At 39.6% G+C, this 21,958-nt stretch overlaps 1 protein-coding gene across 1 annotated transcript; it reads left to right on the top strand.

The window, feature by feature from the left end:
- Positions 1-1,003: 1,003 nt before the first annotated feature.
- LOC143024057 (putative glutamate receptor) lies at positions 1,004-18,937 on the top strand. Its single transcript, XM_076182774.1, has 12 exons — positions 1,004-1,097; positions 2,776-2,992; positions 3,580-3,723; positions 4,737-4,824; positions 6,542-6,693; positions 7,250-7,392; positions 11,234-11,321; positions 12,742-12,871; positions 14,243-14,420; positions 15,231-15,330; positions 16,118-16,247; positions 18,047-18,937. Exons 1-12 carry the CDS (start codon positions 1,016-1,018, stop codon positions 18,158-18,160), a joined length of 1,566 nt encoding a protein of 521 aa, XP_076038889.1. The 5' UTR covers positions 1,004-1,015; the 3' UTR covers positions 18,161-18,937.
- The last annotated feature ends 3,021 nt before the right edge of the window (positions 18,938-21,958 follow it).

Genomic DNA, 21,958 nt, shown 5'->3' with positions numbered 1-21,958 from the left:
GTAGGCTTCCCAAAAAGATCTTTCGTTAGTCGTCTTCTGTTGTAGCTTCGGACTCTTCGTAAGTAAAAGGGTTATCACACTGGGATTCCACGGGTTTCCACCGACGCCGACCGTTAATTGAGAATTCGTTTGAATAAAAACGACTTCAGTTACAATATTTGGTTTTTCAAATCTCCAAATGTCAAATTATCTTTCCGTCATATATGAACTAAGAGATAATAATTCTATACGAATGTTATACATACTTTTGAAATGTTCTTAGAGAGGTCTAGATTTCTGTAAACGAGGTCATATTCTAGTTATTCAGATGGAGGTTGGATGTAGGATGTGGTAGGAAAAATAGTCTATTGACCCCCCACCCCCCAATTCTTACAAAATCCTGCAGTGTTTCTTCGATTGAATTTGACAAATTTAGGTCAGAACTGGTTTACCAACAGAATGGTTAACGAATGGAATAGACTTAGTAACTATGTAGTGAGTGCTGAAACAATTGGATGTTTTAATAGAAGATAACTTTATGGATAGGGATGACAAGTGGCAAGGGGTATGGAACTGCCTAGTGTAGGCCTTACGGTCTCTTGCAACAAAGAATCCTTTAGCAGACTTAATTCTGGCGAATGCAGAATAATGTCTGTATTACGCTTACGTTGAGGGTGAACAAAATCGTCTGGTGTTAGAATAGAATAATCATTCTTTTATTATGGTTGCCATCAGACATTTTTATTTAGTTGTATGTCTCATACTTTGGTGATAGGGCGGGAAATACGAGCATTCCATGTAAACACTAAGACTGAAGCCCCACCCACCAATCCTCACGACGTTATGACGTCATGTCGACATAAATTCAAACCCTCAACCGCTCAAGCATAAGTTCCTCCGCTCGCTTGAATAAAATAATCTAAGGCTTGCCATGATAAAATCTAAAATAAAAACGCGTCACATTAGCAGTGTCGTTTATGAATCGATACATAAATAACTGAATTTTTCTTTTCGTAACAGATCGCGTTCAGCCTCGATGACTGAAGTTCGTAGACTCCTCGGTCTCGCCATTGCCCTGCTGGTTGTTTGGTGGGCAGAAGCTACTTCGCCTCCGAGAAGTAAGTACACGTGTCTGGACGTTGCAAAAACTAGCAACCACAGAGTATATGAAAGTTGTTTATCTTTACAAGCTAATATTTGAAGTGACTGGTTTTATCAAGCTCATTCTGAGGACTCCTACCTGCTAGCCTGCATGCCTACTTGCTTGCCTATCTTGTTACTTATTTATACTTTATTGAATAGTCGTCACTGCTGAGGCAATTTATAATTACAAGCTCATTTCTGGGGTTGGTACATTTTTCAAGCTAATATATAGGGTAGCTTATCTTTACATGGGTATTTTGGGATTGGTAATCTTCACAACGTCTTCGCGTTTCTAGAAACTAAGAAACTTTTCCATTAACCATGTTAGAAGTACAATTCGAAGATTCATTTCGATTAACACATGAAGCCTATCAATTGGTTCGTGTGATTGCTTGTTTAGTTATCATTAATGCATATTTATTTGTTTGTGTTTATATGCTCGTTATTTATTATCCGTTTTATTTTTTCTGTTTCTGATCTTGTTATGGACTGAAAAGCTCATATATAGGTCATTAATGATCCTTGACGAGTTAAACACCATATGAGGACGGAGCCTTTATTTGTACGACGTTTCGCTTATTACAGCTTTTTCAAGTACAAGTTGAGATACAAATGCTTGAGATTGTATCTCAACTTGTACTTGAAAAAGCTGTAATAAGCGAAACGTCGTACAAATAAAGGCTCCGTCCTCAAATGGTGTTTAACTCGTCAATCTTGTCGGCAACTGCCACTTTCATAAAAATTAATGATCCTATGTGATTTGCAATATAAAAGTAGTTTCTGGATATAAGACCTTTCGGTTCATAACAGAATTGGATACTAATTATAATGGAGGAAATAAATAAACAATGTAAGCAAACAAACATGTAATCAAATAGATCTCTCTTTTAACCAAATACTGCTCGATTCTTTAAAGTTACAGACACAAGCAAAAATTTCGACTCTCAGTACAAAGTCAACATGATTTTTTTGTCGAGTACGTGATATATTTTTCAATGTAATATTTAGCTTACAACATGGCGTCTGGACCGTATCCGAGCGGCTTCGTTCGTTAGTAGATTTGCTTGTAGCCTTTTTTTTTATTTACTTCCGCCAAGAAAGTCGCATGTTACCTTCATGTATTATAATTTACAAAATTTACATTTAATCTTCTAATGCAATATCGCGTAGGTGTGCACAACTAAAACAATACGGGCGATTTTCTTGAATACGCAATAAAAAGTTGTCAGACAAATAATTTGAATTTTGTACAATGAAAATTTCTGGGAGGGTCACAATATTTGCTCGTGACTGATTCGATATAGTTCTTGAACGGTTCTTCTAGTACACATTATGTTCTCTTTTCACTCTCCACAATATAAGAACAGAAGAACATTGGAGACTGCACTAGGCAGTTCCATGTCCATTACCACAATATTGTGCGGTTCGTTGACTCATCACTAAGGACACACATATTTTTAGATTTGTTTTTCTCTGTTTAGTATGTCGGGCAAATTTATTCATCCAAAGAAAATCGTCTGGCACATTAAAAATGAAATAAAAGAAAAACGAAAAATCGTCTCGCTGTTAAAGAGAAGGAACTAATATCACAAGTCCTGACCAAAACCCCCGATTTTCAGTTACACAAACTCTCCACTTTGTTATCATGACCAGACCTGATGGCGACGACGACGATGACGACGACGAAGACGTCGGTTGCCTGTGAGGAGCTGCGTCCTCTCGGAGTGAAGAACAACACGGAGGAGGAAGAGGAGGATGAGGAGAAGGAGGAAGAGGAGGAGGAAAAAGGGACAATTTCGGTCAAGAGTCGGGTAAAGCGAGCTGCCGAAGACGGAAAGAGCCCAAGAGGACAGTCGCCCATGAACTTCAAGTAAAAACAAAATTTGCTTATTTACTAGTTTGTCTGTCTGTTTGTTAATTCACTCGTTTATCTATTCACTTGTTTATTTATCTATTTATTTACTTATTTGTCTATTCACTTGTTTATCTATATATTTATTCATTTGCTATATAGTTAAGTATTTATTTTTATTGACTTGTTCATTTACCTTCGTAGCCACCGACCCACTCAACGAAAACCTACCTACTTACCCATTTACCTACCCACTTACCTACCTACCTACCCACTTACCTACCTACCTACCCACTTACCTACCTACCTACCCACCCACCTACTTACCATAACCCATAACACCCGCCCACCCACCCACCTACTAACCTACCTACCCACCTAACCTACCTAACCTACCTAACCTACCTAACCTACCTAACCTACCTAACCTACCTAACCTACCTAACCTACCTAACCTACCTAACCTACCTACCCACCCATCTACCACCTTCTCCACAATATAAGAACAGAAGAGCATTGGAGACTGTAAGAGACCATAAGGACAGCCAGACCGACCATCCTGTACCTCGACCATGTACTCACGCGTACATTCACCCGTCCTCCAGGTTCGACCGGGCGCCTCATTTGGTGATCGCTGCCGAAGAGTGGCCGCCCCATGTCTACGTCACGCCGTCCGGGGATGGCACCGCTGCCATCAGCGGCCCTATGGCACAACTCCTCGAGAGTCTGGCTGTCTCCATCAACTTCACGTGAGGGAGAAAGGTTCTTCAATGTATCGAGATTTCTCTTCTATCTTTGTGGGTCTCAACTTTTTCCACTCCATTCCCCCCTTTCACGAATTCTTAATGTTCGCGTGGCTCTCCTAATTCCATACATACATATACGAAAGGCTTTTTCCACCCAGCAAAAAAAAATAATAGTAACAATAATAATAAAATAAATAAATAAATGCTTAAATAAATAAATACATAAGCAAATAAATAAAAATAGACAAATAAAATAAAATGAATAAGTAAGAATGAAACATAGTCATAAACTTGTTACTAATCTATACAACATCCTACCAGATATTCTGATTCTCTTTTGTGATGTTCTGATTCATGTTCTTAATGAAAAGAAAATGATAACGAAAAATTATATCTGGTACATCTTAGGTCCCAGTTACACCTGTTTCCGACCACCTTCGACCGAAAATCAAGCGATCGGTCGGCGACGCAAAACCTATGCAAGGAATTGAAATGGAAAAAGTTGATGTGGTCGATAAGTTGAAAATCTATGTACTGGGGACTATTCAGCGTGTGTTGTAATACATCTATCTATCTATGGATCTACCTATTATTTATCTTATTACCGGCTACCAGCGACTTCCAAAGACTACCTGTAACTGGTCACCGGTGATCGGAAATAGATCATAAGCTTGGTGTGACTGGGCCTTTAGATAAAGTCACTGACCAAAGTATATACCCCAGGTGCTATATCGAGGTTGCGCGCCCGATCATAACTGAGTAATACAGAACAGATTTAATTACAACACACCCGCATTTTACCTATTTCCAGAATCCATACAAAGCAGGAAATGGTGTATGTAGACGCGTAATTAACTTAATATACATTTATTTCCATTATCACAAACTCTCTTTTTGAACAACTACAACAGAAAAGTCTCGCAGAAGCTTATCTTTCTCTTCGAACGCGCAACCCCGATATAAAGCCGACTACGGGTCTTGCAAGATCCTTCCAGACATATTGGGTACAATTCCAGGTACACAGTGGTTCAGGGCGACGGATACTGGGGAGCCCCGCAGGAGAACGGCGACTGGAACGGAATGATAGGAATGGTCCTCAGAAAAGTAAGAGATGAAAGAGAGATTTTGCTTTGAAACTGCACGCCTTTTTGATATATGTAAACTATGTAAGTATATGGTTAGTACGCAAACACGCACACGCACACACACACACACACACACACACACACACACACACACACACACACATATTTATTTATTTGCCTGAGAGAGACGATTTTTTTTTCCTATGGTAACAGAACTTTGTACAATGAAGGTTCAGATTATTTCGACCAATTCCTTCAATATAAACTGACGGATTCTTTGTTGTTGTGGCCAAAGGAAAACGATTTTATTCAGCTGAGGGGAGGACACACGCACTCTTTCAATCACTCGCTCTTCCACTCACTCACTCAACCAATCAATCCCTCACTCTCTCAACCAATCATTCACTCACTCTTTCACTCTCTTTCAAGCACTTTCACTCACTCTCTCAACCACTCAGTCACTCACTCGTCCACTCCCTCGTTTATTCTGTGGAGACGCGTCGAAGGCGGTGCCCCGGACACTGGTCGAGGCGCCGCCGACCGGGAGATCCTTCTTCTCTTCCGGCCCGCGTCTCGAGGAACCTCGAGATTCCTCAATGGGAGGCCTCCCCCGGCAGGCGTCGAGTCTTCCTCCCGGCGCTGGGCTTCCGAGGCCGGCGGGCACCGCGAACACATTCGCGCGAGTGCCGCCGGCCGAAGTGTTGTCGTCTCTCGTGGCCCCCGCGTCGATCTTGTGCAGCGGTTCCTCGGGGGCCCTCCGAGGACCGACGGACGAGTCTCGGCGGAGGGCGGGCGAGCACTCCGAACACTCGCGTGATGTGCCGGAGTGCCCCTCTTCTGCCCGCGCCTTCACGCCGCCGAGAAGAGCCTTCTGGGGCGATCATCTGGAGGGATCTCGAAGTCCCTCGGGGCGTAGGCGTGTGTTAGAGATCTTGATGCCCCGTCATTGTCGTCCGTCGTAGTGCCGAAGCTGCCCTCGTCGCGCCCAGTTCGGCCAGAGCCCCGCCAGCAGAGGCGTCCGCGACTCACGACAAGGGCGCGAATCTCGGATGGATGGACGAACGCGCGCGTGTACACACACACACACACACACACACACACACACACACACACACACACACACACACACACACACACACACACACACACACACACACACACACACACATATGCATATGTGTATGTATTTTTATATGCACACATATATATATATATATAATATATATATATATATCTTTTTTTTTCGCAGAAACCACCGGGAAATTGAAAAAACAGATACCGAACGTTTTCGTCTATTTAGACATTTTCAAAGGTACAAAAAAGCAATACAGAAAGAAACAATAAATACATAAGAAGACAAGGATACTCGGAGAGGTCCCATGTTACATTTTATCACACACACCTTTGCATATATATATATATATATATATATATATATATATATATACATATATATACATATATATATATACATATATATACATATATATATACATGTATATATATATATACATATACACACACACACACACACACACACACACACACACACACACACACACACACACACACACACACACACACACACAAAGATGGGCATGTGTGTACGTGTAAGATCACAGTATTATCCACAGACCTTGCGCCATATATGTGCTCTCATTCGGGAGGGCTACAACTAACGATCACGAGTCCAGCACGTACAGTCTTACAAAAGAGTTCGTTCTCACCTTCTTCAGGAGGCGGACATCGGTCTGGGCCCCTTCGGGATGTCGCCTACCCGGAGTCAGGTCGTGGACTTCACGAGCCCAGTGTTCCTGGAGAAGTACCGGGTGTTGGTGCAGAGACCGCGACCTGTACCCAATCCTTTGGGCTTCTTGTCCCCTCTCTCGTAAGTCCCAAAAGAAACGAAGTTAAATTCTTTCTCCGAAACAAGGACTCCTGGGTCCTCTTCATGATGTTCCACCTCACTCCAGACCCTTTTCTTCGACTTAAGAGAAACTTGAGGTCCAAAAGAGATTAAGAACTGGAAAAAAATGTCTGAAATAAGTAAAGAGCTCCAATATTTTTTTTTTTTTTTTTTTTTGTCTGCACCAGAAAGTTTTCTTCGATTTAGAGAATTTCATACCCAAAAGAGGCTAGGAGATTTAAAAAAAATCTTCAGTGCCTACCAGGTCCTTTTCTTCGACTTAGAAAAATGGTCCAAAAAAGACTAAGAACTCCGTTATTCTTTTGTAAGCACTAAATCCTGTTCTTCGACCTAAAGCAATTTAAGGTCCAAAAGGAACTTAAAAAAAAGATAATTATTATTATCATTATTATCTTTTATCATTACTCACCAGATACTTTTCTCTGACCTTGAGAGATTCAAGATCCAAGAGCAGTTAATAGCTTAAAAGAGGGAATGTTTTTATTATTATTATAATTTCTTTTTTGTCTTCTAACAGGTGGTACGTCTGGGTTGGCCTTCTGCTGTCAGCCATTTTGGTCATTGTGACGACGCTGTCAGCCGCGCGAACGCTGGATCTCCAAGAACCTTCGACCGTCCTCCACCACGTCTGGGCCGCCTTCGGGATTTTCTTCTCTCAACGTAAGTGTTCTTCTCACGACGTGTAAACTTGTATACGTAACTCTGGTCAACAACTCTATGACTTTTATCATAGTATTATGTTTTGGTTTATAGCCTGTGCGCTGGTCTCACATTTGCTGATAGGGTTGATGAAATATTGATTATAGGTAGAGTATGGGCACATGAAAAGAATGAGTAAAGAAAGATTAGCAAAAGGAGTGTTTTGGGCAGAGGTGGATGGAATGAACGTGAGGGGACGACAGAGGATGAGGTGGATGGATGGGGTGAAAGGAGGCTCTGAGTAAGAGAGGAATGTCTGTTTAGCAGGGAAAGGAGAGGGCAGGGGATAGTGGTAAGTGGAGATTGGTTGTGTATATATAATATTTTGACGCTGCACGAAGGGATTTCTCCCCGTCTTCTCTATTTTCTGCATAAAGGGGACGATGAGGAAGGGTCGCCGTGTGAGTGAAGCGGTCCTGTTGTGGATGTACTCTGACTTCCTGCATTGTTTATGATCCGGGCAGTAGGCGGGAGACGGGGATGACCCGTCATCCACGATGAGCTAAGATGAGAGAGGGGAAAGAGGGTGTTGGATGGGAGTAAAGTGAGTAGGAGTGGGTGCCTTGACTTAGTTACCTCCCTTATAAGGGAAAAGAACTCCTTGATAGATAGACTATATCTTATGAAATTCTGTTTCATTTGGATTAGATCTTACCTTATTTCATTTATGGTTCACTTAATCTTATGTTATTTAGTTTTCTTGTATCTCATATTTCCTTTGTTTTCATTCCGACTTGATTAATTTAATTTTTTCGTTAATTTGATAAAAGATACAATAGTGTATCACCATGGCGTATTGAACTTAGCTTTCGATTTTTAATTACGTGTCTCGGATTCTGTCTCTTCCTGCTACCAAGGAGCACTGCGATTCGCTTCGCTCGTGAGAATCCACGGGGTCAAGAGGGGCGAGTTCTTTCCGTTGCTAATCATTTCCTGTCTTGAGGTCGCAAGCGCTCGTCAAGCGAAGGAAACGCTTTCCAATTCAGGAAAGGGACAGTGTACCTTGGCACACCCAGTAATACAAGCGCCTAAGCACAGCGTTGACAACTCTCAGTCTACCTGTATGCTTGCCTGCCTGCCCGCCTGCGTAGACTCAGAGGTGACTTGATACAGGTCTTTAAGATTCTAAAGGGAATTGACAACATCAAAAGTGACAAAATTTTACCTTGGCACACCCAGTAATACAAGCGCCTAAGCACAGCGTTGACAACTCTCAGTCTGCCTGAATGCTTGCCTGCCTGCCTGCCCTCCTGCGTAGACTCAGAGGTGACTTGATACAGGTCTTTAAGATTCTATAGGTAATTGACAACAACAAAAGTGACAAAATTTTCACACTGAATGAGAATCAGACATGAAACAATGGTCTCAAACTGTCTGGAAATAGATTTAATTTGGAAGCGGGTAGAAAGAACTTCGCCAACCGTGTAGTTAATGAATGGAATAAACTTTCTGCAGAGGCAGTGCAATGTAGTTCAGTTCGAAGCTTTAAGAATAATTTAGATAGACACCTAAGCAATATGTTGTAATGATTATCATTTATTTTAAATTATTTGTTTATATGTTTTGTTATCATTTGTCTGTTTGTTTATTATTATTTGCTTGATTCTCATTATTAGTTATGTCAATTTATTATCATTTACTATTTACCTGTTTATTTATTATTTAACTATACCTATGCATTTATCTACATATTTTATTTATTATTTACATTATTATAATCTATATTTATTCATTAATTAATTTATTTATTTATCATTATTATGATTTTTTCGTATCCGACCTAGATATGGACCAAAAGGTCTCCTGTCGGCATGCTCCGCCTTTGTTATCCTTTGTGAACCGTCTGCCAGTCTCCCTACCTGCCTCCCTGGCTCCTTGCCTAAATGACTGTGTGAATCGCTTGCCTGGCTGCCTGACAATGTACTTGCCTACCTGACTATCTCTTCCTATATAACCTTCTTGCTTGCTTTTGCAAAATCCATCTTTGCTTCCTTATCAACTTGGCTGTGTTCATTGCTTACCTACTTAATTATATAACCTGCCTTTCTATCTACATTTATAACCTGCCTACGTGCCTTCCTGACTCTGTGACTTGCCTACTTGCCTGCCTACCTGACTACATATGGAGGAGGAAGGAAAGAAATTCAAAAGGAATAAAGTTTCTCTGATGGATGTAAAGCTTGAGCAAAAGTGGATAATAAAGAAAGCGAGATGTTTGAAGTGAAATTTCATTTGACGTTTAGATGAACACCTAAGCAAGATGCTGTAATGACTGCCATTTATTTGATATTACTTATTTATTTGTTTATTATTTGTCTGTTTATTATTTTCTTGATTATCATTTATTATTAATCTGTCTGTTATAATTTACTATTTACTTGTTTTTATTATTTAACTATACCTATGCATTTATTTATTTTATTTATTATTACTTATATTATAATTTTTATTTCTTTCTTTATTCATTTATCATTATTATATATATTTTTCGCATCCGACCTAGTTATGGACCAAAAGGTCTCCTGTCGGCATGCTCCGCCTTTGTAATCCTTTGTAATCCTTTGTATGTAATGTCACCAAGATTGTTTAACCTGTGTATGGATTTAGTAATGAAAGAAATGAAAAGAGAAATGAGGTTGAAGAAAACGGACCAAAATTTTGATAAATTCATTTTCAAAATTTCATTTTAATTGCGGATACTCACTGGCCGAGCGGATTAGAGCGTCGCTACTTGCGGCGGAGGTCGAGGTGACAGCAGCTCAAACTTGCCGCTAGCGAGTTGGACCAAGGGAATAATTAAATTCCGAGCTACAAAGTCCTCTGTGAGGGGTACAGTCCTTGTCTCCTGATTGGGGGAGTTCACGACATTAAATCGAATAATTTAATAGAATAATTTCTATTATATATTTTTGTAACAGTATATCAATACATATATAGTGTGAACAAACCCTAATTTAGCGAGCGTACATTTACATACAGATGTCTTCTAACATCTTCGGTGCAATGACAAACTTTATATATTTTGTTTTGGTTATAAAAAATGAATTTTATGCAAGTGTAGGACAGGACTTCATACTGAACTTACAAATTAACTAATTGCTGATGAATTTTATGTACTTTTCTTACATGTTTGTTTCTGCATTAAGTATTGTATCGAAACTTTAAAGAAATAGCTGACGACAAACACTGTAATTGAGGCATTCAGTGCCAGACAGGCGAAGACGCCAGAGCCTCAAAAATACGTTTTCTTTGAGCGCCTCATTAGGTCAAACTTCGGACATCGATAATTCTAAACATAGTTTTGGCGTCTTCGACTACCTGTCATGGAGCGCCTCGATTATATACTTTCTGAAACCCACTATGGCGTAGCTAGAGGGCTTCTGAATAAGGATACATATGACCTGCCAATCCGTGTATAGTGCCCTGCTTCTCAACGTGGGGGGGGGGGCGTACGCCCCACAGGGGGGCAATTTGGTTTTTCAGATGGGCAATATGATTTCTAATGAGGGGCAATTAGGGTCTACTGAAGAAGTCTGGGTATTTTCTTTTATTTTCATTTTATTAAATTTGTTTTGTTTTTATTTTTCATTGATGCCTTGTTCTTTTGAAGTGGTTTTAAACCAATATTTTATGCATTTTCAGCTGAAAGGGGAGTTTATTTTTCGAATGATAAGAATTGTATATCACCACACGTGTCCGGGACATTAGGATTTTAAAGGTGATTAGGTGGGCCATGGCCAAAAACAAGGTTGAGAACCACTTGTGTAGTGTTACTTGTTTGACTAAGATTACTTGTCGACAGCGGTAACAAGCGTCGTCCGGGGCAACGCCCACCGCTTCGCTGCCCTTGTCTGGATCTCCGTCACGCTGATCGTCATGCGCAGCTACAGGTGGGTGATCGCCTTCGTCAGGTAGGTGTTCCTGACCTTAATGTTCTCCAGATGAACATAACATAACATGGTCATCGTTGTCTAGTACCTGAGGAATACACAAGGAATTACGCTATCGCAATTCGTTTCGTATTTGTATATTTTTTATTACTTATTATTGAACCAGGGTAGTGGGGGAGATGCTGGTATGACCTGTCATCCAGGAGGAAGCAAGAGAGAGGGAAGGGGGTGGAAGGGAGTGGAGTATGTGGGGATGGAATGGGTGTGAGGGGTTTCTATGATTTTTTTTTGGCTACCTCCTTTGTAAGGGAGAAAAAGCCTTTGGTATATGTATATATGTACTTGTTATATGTACATGTGTCGTAACGCTTGGTGATCTATTTTCATGTCGATAATTGAGCACACACATACACATATACACACACACGCACGCTTTGGCACTCCTTATAAGGGGAAAATGCGCTGTAGTGTATGTGAAAAAAAAAAAAAAAAGAAAAAAAAATATATATATATATATATATATATATATATACACGTATTAATGCACCAAAATATAATTGTTGTTAGTATTTGACAACGAATTAGTAATTATTACACTAATAAATAGCAAAGCTGTCAACCAGCAGTTCAGCGGCAGCCATGGAATGTTGTCCAATCGATGTTTTGTCTTATTGGTGCTTTGTATGTCACAATGTGTGTGTATGTGTGTGTGTGTGTGTGTGTGTGTGTGTGTGTGTGTGTGTGTGTGTGTGTGTGCGTGTGTGTTTACCTAGTTTTACCTAGTATTATACGGGAAGGGAGCTATGCTCGTGGTGACCCGTCTTTGTATCGTTCAGCATCAAGTTTGTTCTTAAATTCTTGAATAGTGTTTGCACATACTGTTGCCTTGTCTAATTCATTCCAGGTATCTCTCTCTCTCTCTCTCTCTCTCTCTCTCTCTCTCTCTCTGTGTGTGTGTGTGTGTGTGTGTGTGTGTGTGTGTGTGTATTCACTTGGTCTTTGGATCACGTGTTGGACTCGTGATCGACAGCTATTTCCCTCCTGGAAGAGAGCTCAGAGTTCGTAGGTCCGATCTATGGGTAATGCTATGACCTTGCACACACACACACCCCCAACTCCCCGCCCACGAGAGTTGGAGTAACACCCCTCAGCGCTGCGATACTGATATTATTTCAGCCCCGGGCGAGAGTCGAACCCGGACCTCCGTAGTGGCAGGCCAGAGCTCTAACCACAGCGCCATGAGAGAGGTGTGTGTGTGTGTGTGTGTGTGTGTGTGTGTGTGTGTGTGTGTGTATGTGTGTGTGTGTGTGTGTGTGTGTGTGTGTGTGTGTGTGTGTGTGTGTGTGTGTGTGTGTGTGTGTGTGTGTGTGTGTGTGTGTGTGTGTTTGTTTTATAACAAATATCCAACGTTTCATGACAGCGGGGCTCTGACTTCGCTGTTGGCAGTGAAAACGGTGGCCATCACCCACGACTCCTTGCAGGACGTTATCGACGATCAGAACATTCAGTTCATCTTCGAAGGGTCTACAGCATTGACCGCCTACATGCAGGTGAGGGCTTCTTTGTATTGTGTAGAGTCCCTTTCAGTAGCGTGTAGAGGGTGAAGGGCAGAGGATCGATGGCCCCGGGCATTCAAATGGGGTCGGGGGAACATCCAAACAGATCATTTGGGAAAAAAAAAGATTTATAAATTTGGTTTATATATACCTGAATCGAATAAAATTTTCATCTTGTGTTTTATCTGTGTTTATAGATTCAAAATATATTCCTTTCTCGTGATATTTCTCAGTACTAGACCGGGTATCATCAATACTCAACTCGCCACTGGTCCCTATATACAGAGACTTACAACAATTCCGCAGATGGCCACAAAATTGCGGCGTGTCCGGAGTTGTCGCAACTCTCTGCATAAAGGGACTGTTGGTGCATCTGAATGCTTAACAACAACCCGGCATATTCAGTGAACAACCACAATAGGTTCGAAGAATCAACAACAAGAACAAACAGTAAGCGGAAGCGAAAATTATTTGACCATAAAATGGTTCCCTGGGTCACGTGATTTGTATCACACCGTCATGTCGCGACACAAAGCTCATGATAGGGCAAAAATGACTGCCCGGCCACAGCTACTCAGCGCCTCCTGGCGTAGGCTCCTCACGAAGTTATTCACCATCTGAGGATGGAACCTTGGGCTAAAGAGGTTCTTAATCTTTCTTCAGTTGGGGATCTACCGGGAGCTTTGTCCTGGAAAACGCCAAACGATATTCTTCATCGTCTGAAGATAGAACCTTGAACTAAAGAGATCCTTAATCTCTTTCTTCCAGGAAATTCAGGGAATCTACAAGGAGCTTTGTCCTGGAAAACGCCAGACGACGTTTTTCATCATCTGAGGATGGAACCTTGAGCTAAAGAGGTCCTTAATCTCTTTCTTCTAGGAGGTTCAGGCGGGGATCTACCAGGATCTTTGTCCTGGAAAACGCCAGTCGTTGTTTTTCATCATCTGAGGATGGAACTCTTTAGCTAAAGAAATTCATTAATCTCTTCCTTTCAGGAGGTTTACTTTGGGATCTTCCAGGAGGTTCAGTTGGGGATCTACCAGTAGCTTTGTCCTGGAAAACATCAAACGACGTTCTTCTTCATCTGAGGATGGAACCTTAAGCTAAAGAGATTCTTAATCTCTTTCTTTTAGGAGGTTCAGTCGGGGATCTACCAGAAGCTTTGTCCTGGAAAACGCCAGGCGGCGTTTTTCATCATCTAAGGATGGAACCTTAAGCTAAAGAGGTTCATAATCTCTCTTCCTTCCAGAAGGTTCAGTCGGGGATCTACCAGAAGCTTTGTCCTGGAAAACGCCAGATGACGTTCTTCTTCATCTGAGGATGGAACCTTGATCTAAAGAGGTTCTTAATCTCTATTTCTTCTAGGAGGTTCAGTCGGGGATCTACAAGGACCTAGCCGAGACGAGCAAAGGGCGGTCGGTGTTCTTCCAAGCCTCGGGCATGACCGGGGCGGCATATGAACTCATTCCCGACGGGTCCCACGCCATGCTGGTCGAGGAAGTCGTCTGCAAGAAGGTCTACTCGGACCACTTCAGCCTGACAGGTTGAGGAAGCTGAATACATACATACATACATACATACATACATACATACATACATACAAACATACATACATACATACATACATACATACATACATACATACATACATACATACATACATACATACATACATACATACATACACACATACATGCAGGAGAAATCACATAGACTCGTGATTCTGAGTATGCGGAAAACTACAAGGAAAAATGATAAACTGTAGATCGAGCGCTTTCGTCTATTCAGACATCTTCAGGGTATATTAACAAAAGAAACCTGAGTATATATACAAAGACAGGGAGGTGAGGAGAAGGAACTAGGGAAGGTTTGTCGGTAATTCTTCCCATGGCCTACAAATTCAGTTCACAAGCTGCAGATGTTTGGATCATCGTTCTCTTGATAATAAAACTATCCAGGTTAGGATAGGTCAGATCAGGATAGGCCAGTTTATGGTAAGATAGAATAAAAATGAAGAAAAAGAACGAAAAATAAAGCATCACTGAAATACAGGGTGAATGATATTCTTTACGTGGGCACTTGTGTGGAAAAATAATAAATAGGGTTGTGATAATATTTGGAACTTAGGTTCCTTTCACACGCATCGACTTTTCGCCGTGTGCCGTCCACGACACGACGTCGTCTTCTCAACCATGGGTGAGTATGGACAATTTTAAATGTCACAACCATGACCATGCAAAAGCGTCCATAGACACCCATGGTTATTTGAGAGCACGACGTCGTGTCGTGCACGGTGCACGGCGAAAAGTCGATACGTGTGACACGAGCCTTGGTTGTTTCTTCAACGGAATAGGTCGCTGTGAGTTCTACATGTCCTCGAATTCCTTCTGGCCCTTGATCTTCGCCATGACTGTACAGAAAGGAAGTTCTCTGTTGCAGCCCATCAATGCAAGGTAAGAACACATTTCTCATCTTAACCCTTTTATTGTCCAAATGTCTTGATAATCGAATAAAATAGTTTACAGATATCCATGTTAACGTCCTTGAAATCGTTTCTTCAGACAGTAAAAGGTTAATCGAAAGAGGTTATTCGATATATCTTTTTTAACTCTATGGACATTTAATACAAACTTTAAGTCGTACATTATGTGATATTTTCTACTTTTTTATTGAAAAGTCAACATTCAGTGATAATTAATCCAGTCACTTGACAAATTTTGAGGTTTCCTAAATGAGGTACAAGTTATGAATGAAAATGTGATTGCAGTCTACACCATGTCTAGGGCCTCGTCACACATCTCATGACGTCATACCAGTAGTTCTTTTCCCGAAGTCAACTGGGAACTTCTCTTATTCAGACTTTGACTTCGATAACGTGCCCTTCTGGTCCTTCTCCTTTCCTGGAAACAAAGAGAATTGGAAGCTGTCGCCATGGTACTGACTTTGGCGATATATCTTCTATTGACTTCTGTAATTTAGACTTTGGCGTAGACTTCGACGTTATGACCTTCTGTTCCTTCTCTTTTCGTGGAAGCAAAAAGAATTGAAATCTGACGCTTTGGTTCTGACTTTGGAGATATACCTTCTACTGACTTCTGTAATTCAGACTTTGGCGTAGACTTCGACGATATGACCTTCTGTTCCTTTTCTTTTCGTGGGAAACAAAAAGAACTGAAAACTATCACCTTTTTCCCGACTTTGGAGATATATTTTCTATTTTGTTTTCCTTTCCCGTGGCAGAATCCAGGCTCTCAACGAGTTCGGCATCTACGACCGCTGGGCGAACGCGGAGATGCCCAACATGACGGCCTGCATCAAGACTCCGACCAAACTCACCATCCACGAGTCTTATGCTCTGAAGGACCTCTGGGTTAGTCGTTTTGAGGTGCCATGTAGTAGTGGACCAGTGCTTCCCAAACGTTCTCTCTCTCTCTTTTTTTTTTTTTTTTTTTTTTGAAAACCCGCAGAAGGCCGCTCACGGACGACATAATGTGCGGACGCTGAGCGAGGGAATTAAGATTTAGGGACAAGATTTAGACCATGAACGGGGTTAGGATAAGGGTTAAGGGTGCGATCAGAATAAGCGTTAGGATTGTGATTAGAATTAAGGAGAGGGAGGTAGTGATGTTTGATCCTAATTCTAAGAACATCAAGAGCAGGACTATTAGATATGACGCGTCCTTTTTTATTTCAACAGACCCACACACCCCAAACCTTTTTCATATGAAATAATATATTTTTCTATTTATATCTTTTCTATTTGTATCTTTATAGAAAACGGGTTAGATTGACTGGTAGAATTATGATTTGCTCTATGTAACGGCAGATACCTGCTCATGGAATGTTTTCATTATTCTTATTAAACAACGATGTTTGAGTAGATGACGTCACGCCCCCCTCCCTTGTATCCTCCTCACACCTCTCTGTGGGTCGCGACCCCTAGTTTGGAAGCCACTGATGTAAATCCTTGTAAGGGGAGAAGGGATCACCCTTCACAATTAAATTTGGGGAATATGCTGTGTAATCGCCATCTTTAATAGTAAGTTATGAATGAAGAAGACATTCTGCAACACTCGTATACTAATTACAAAGGATTACAAAGGATTACAAAGGCGGGGCATGCCGACGGGTGACCCTTTGGTCCATATCTAGGTCGGATGCGAAAAATTATAATAATGATAACAAAAATAAAATAAAATAAGATAAAATAAAAATCATAATGATATAAATAATAGTAATAATAATTATAGGTAAGGAAGATTCAAAGTCATCCACTTGTGTGACAGTATCTTTATCCCTTCCTTCAAGACACAACTCTTAAAGTTGAGGAGTATTATGTCCTTCATAAATGTGTGTGTGTATGTGTGTGTGTAGATGTGTGTTTGTGTGTGTGTGTGTGTATGTGTGTGTGTGTGTGTGTGTGTGTGTGTGTGTGCGTGTGTGTGTGTGTGTGTGCGCGCGTATGTGTGTGTATGTGTGTATATATATATATATATATATATATATATATATATATATATATATGTACATATATATATAATATATATATACTTGTGTGTGTGTGTGTGAGAGAGAGAGAGAGAGAGAGAGAGAGAGAGAGAGAGAGAGAGAGAGAGAGAGAGAGAGAGAGAGAGAGAGAGAGAGAGAGAGAGATCGTTTAATGGCGAAAAAATATGTAAATGACAACAATATTTGTCGTTTGTAGGTTGATCAAGATGGGATTGCAATGATAAAGGGGGGAGGGGGGAGCTATTCTCAGCCAGAGTTTAGTATGTAGAGAAAACGGGAAAGCCAAAGCTACCTACTTGCTTTATCTACTTATTTATTTGTCTATTTATTTATTTGTTTAATTTTTATTTATTCATTTATTTATTTTAATTTTTATTTATTTATTCATTTATTCATTTTCTATTTATTCATTTACTTATTTATTTATTTATTTTTTACTATATTTTAATTTATTTATTTCTATCTATTTATCATATCTTTATTTATTTACTTATATGTTTATTGATTGATTGATTGATTGATTGATTGATTGATTGATTGATTGATTGATTGATTTATTCATCTATTTATTTATTTACTTATTCATTTATTTCAATTTTTATCTAATTGTTTATTTTTAATTGTCGCACTCTTCTGAAACGTGTCCTTGTTCCTTCGCAGGTCGTCTTTCTTCTCCTTGTGGGGGGTAACATCCTTGCCTCCGTATTCTTCGTCACAGAACTCCTCGTCCACTGGGGCTACCCACAACTCTTCCCACCGCAGTCGCAGTACTAAGGCCTTGTTCACACTAGCGTTTTCAACCGCGCGGAAACCGCGTCGGTACCGCATAGTAAAAAAAAAACTATTCAGTTGTATGATAACGCCTCCATTGACTTGTATTGTAATGAAACCGGGGCGGTTCAAACCGCTGGTGTGAACAGGGCCTAAGGCTCATTTCACACGTATCGACTTTTCGCCGTACGCCGTCCACGATACGACGTCGTGCTCTCAAATAACGATCGATGTCTGTGGACGCTTTCACACGTTATGTCCACGACTCCATGTTAAAACGTGCATAGACACGCATGTTTATTTGAGAGCACGGCGTCGTGTCGTGGACGGCGCACGGCGAAAAGTCGATACGTGTCAAACGAGCTTAGATCCCTTCGCTGAAGAAGTGAAGATAACGGATTTCATTTGAAGGGGCTATCACACTGGGCTGTTTTACCTCCAACATCTTACCTTCAACCTTCATTTGAATAACTAGAATATGACTTAATTACAGAAACCTAGACTTCTCTAGGAACATTTCAACAATATTTCTAGCATTCGTATAGGTTTATTATCTTAGTTCATCATTCAGCTTTGCTATATATGACGGAAAGATAATTTGATGTTTGAAAATTTGAAAATTCAAATATTGTAACCGAAGTCGTTTTCACTCAAACGAACTCCCAACTGTCGGCGCTGGCGAAGACCGTGGAAGCCCAGTGTGATAACCCTTTAACGCGAGACGATTTGATTAAGCTTAGAGGAAGAGGAAATTAGCTTATGGAAGGAGTTTAACAGAGCTGGGCGCGTCCCTAGGTGCGTTCATAAGTGCATTCCTGTATGCGTTACTCAGTGCGTTACTATGTGCGTTTCTCGGTGTCCTGAGCAAAGTCATGTCAGTTAGGACACCGAGGAGCGCATATAGGAACGCACGAGGAACGCGCCCAGCTCTGGCGTTGACTCTCAATCAAACGTCTTTTCTACATCAGCTCTCCAAAAGTTGAATAGAATCGTCTGGCGCTAGACTGAGATCTACTTTGACCGAATATTTGTCATTTCTGATTGCTCATTGTGAAGAGAAAGATTGCTAAGATCATGTAGTGGTATTCTTAAAAAAAAAAAAAAAAAAAAAAAAAAAAAACTTTCCTTATATAAATCCAAGTCCTTGGAAAGAATATATAAAAAAAAATCTTACGGTGGTATTCTTAGAAAAAATATATTTCCTTGTATAAATGTTTCCCTTTCAAGGATTGATATAAGATTTATATAAGGAAAGATTTTTTTTAAGAATACCACCGATGGAATAAGGCAATACCAATAACCAGGTTAAAAAGAAAAATAGGACGTTTAATTTTGGTACAATAGTCAAACAATAGAAAAAATACTATCACCCGTGATTCATAGAATTTTGGAGTAAAGCATTTCTAGTATTTTAAACCAAATTAAAAAGAAAAACAGGGTATTTGATTCTGGTACTACAATAGTACGATAAAAAATAACTTTTGATTAATAGAATTATGAAATAAGACAGAACTAATCTCTTAAACCAAATTAAAAAGAAAAACCGGGTGTTTGATTATGGTACAATAGTCTTACAATAAAAAAAAAATATTGTAGCCTTTGAGTCATGAATAAAATGATTTCTCATTCACTAAACTTTAGTATACTTTAATCCCTCAAAAACTCAAATGTTTGATAGATTTCGCATTATTTACGTCTAAACGAGGTGATCATCCTCGGCAATGATGTTATTTCTAGATCTTTTTTTTCCAAAAACATTGAGAAAGTCGACACATACACACCGTAAGACAAAATTGTAAAATAAAAATGAATAAACACACACAGAAGAATAAACACACAAACAAACGAACAAAAGAATAGGTATATAGACAAACAGAATAATAGATAGATAAATAGATAAATGCATGCATAAATAGATAAATGGAAAAATATAGATAGATAAATAGATTGATAAATGAATCGATAAATGAATAGATGAATGAATTAATAGATGAATAGAAAAATAGAAAAATGAATAGATAAATAGATAAATTGATGAATAGATAAAGAGATGATAAATGGGTGAATGAATAGATAAATAGATGAATAGATGAATAGAAAAATAGATGAACAGATGAATAAATAAATAGATGAGTAGAAAAATAGAAAAATGAATAGATAAATAGATAAATTGATGAATAGATAAAGAGATGATAAATGGGTGAATGAATAGATGAATAGATAAATAGATGAATAGAAAATTAGATGAACAGATGAATAAATAAATAGATGAATAAATGAATAGAAAAACAGATGAATATAAAATAGATGAATAGATGAATGAATAAATAGATGAATAGATGAATAAATAAATAAATGAATAGATGAATAGATGAATAAATAGATAAATAGATGATAGATGAATGAATTAATAGATGAATAGATATACAGATAAATAGATAGATGAATAGAAAATAGATAAATAAATAAATACATAAATGAATAAATGAATGAATAAGTAGATAAGTAAATATATAGATAAATAAATAGATAAGTAAATAGATAATTGAATAGATATATGAATAAATACATAAACAAATTAAATAGTTAAAAAAAACATTACCAATTTTTTATTGGTAAATAGTTTTATCTGAACTGACAAAAAAAAACAAAAAAAAAAAAAACACGATTAGTAGCCACGATCGATTTCCTGCGATATTTTACAAATAGTTTGCTAAAACCTTGGTCTCACAAGACATTGATGACCATAGGACCAGGGATTATCATGGAAAAGTCGGTCCTGTTTTATATCTGCTTCTTAAACCCTGTCCTCACGAGCACCACACAGGTTTGGTTGGGTTAGGTTGGGTTAGATTGGGTTAGGTTGGGTTAGGTTGGGTTAGGTTAGGTTAAGTTGGGTTAGGTTAGGTTAATTTAGGTTGGATTGGGTTGGGTTGGGTTGGGTTGGATTGGGTTAGGTCAGGTTGGGTTGGGTTGGGTTGGGTTGGGTTGGGTTGGGTTGGGTTAGGTTAGGTTAGGTTAGGTTAGGTTAGGTTAGGTTGGGTTGGGTTGGGTTAGGTTAGGTTGGGTTGGGTTGGGTTGGGTTGGGTTGGGTTGAGTTGGGTTGGGTTGGGTTGGGTTGGGTTGGGTCAGGTTGGGCTAGATTGGGTTAGATTAGGTTAGGTTGGGCTGGGTTGGGTTAGGTTAGTTTAGGTTGGGTTAGATTAGGTTAGGTTGGGTTAGGTTGGGTTAGGTTGGGTTGGGTTAGGTTAGTTTAGGTTAGGTTAGGTTAGATTAGATTAGATTAGATTAGGTTAGGTTATTATCGCTACCGTTAATGCTCTCAAACTATAAGATGAATAATAAAATCGTTACAATGACCTGAGTGACAGCGTAAGCCACCATTAATGCTCCCAAACCGTATTTTTTTTTTTTTTTACCATGACCTGAGTGACGGCGGAGCACCTCGGACCTTTATCAATATGTGTGTTTGTGTTTTTGTGTGTGCGTGTGTGCGTGTGCGTGTGAATGCGTGCGTGTGTGTGTGTGTATGTTCTACAATTGATCCCAAGTGTATTTTACCTCCTTTGAATATTTGATCAGATTGACAAAAAGCTTTGGTCGTCATGCAACTTCCAACTAGTCTAGCAAATTACAAGGGGGTATCACACTGGGCTTCCACGGGTTTCGCCAGCTCCGACAGTTGAGTGTTCGTTTGAGTAAAAACGACTTCGGTTACAATATTTAATTTTTCAAGATTTCTGAATATCAAATCACACACACACACACACACACACACACACACACACACACACACACACA

Source organism: Oratosquilla oratoria, unplaced genomic scaffold, assembly GCF_046742065.1.
Source record: "Oratosquilla oratoria isolate Oo_2021 unplaced genomic scaffold, ASM4674206v1 SCAFFOLD87, whole genome shotgun sequence".
Classification (NCBI taxonomy): Eukaryota; Metazoa; Arthropoda; class Malacostraca; order Stomatopoda; family Squillidae; genus Oratosquilla; species Oratosquilla oratoria.
This window is presented reverse-complemented; position numbering and strand designations above follow the sequence as displayed.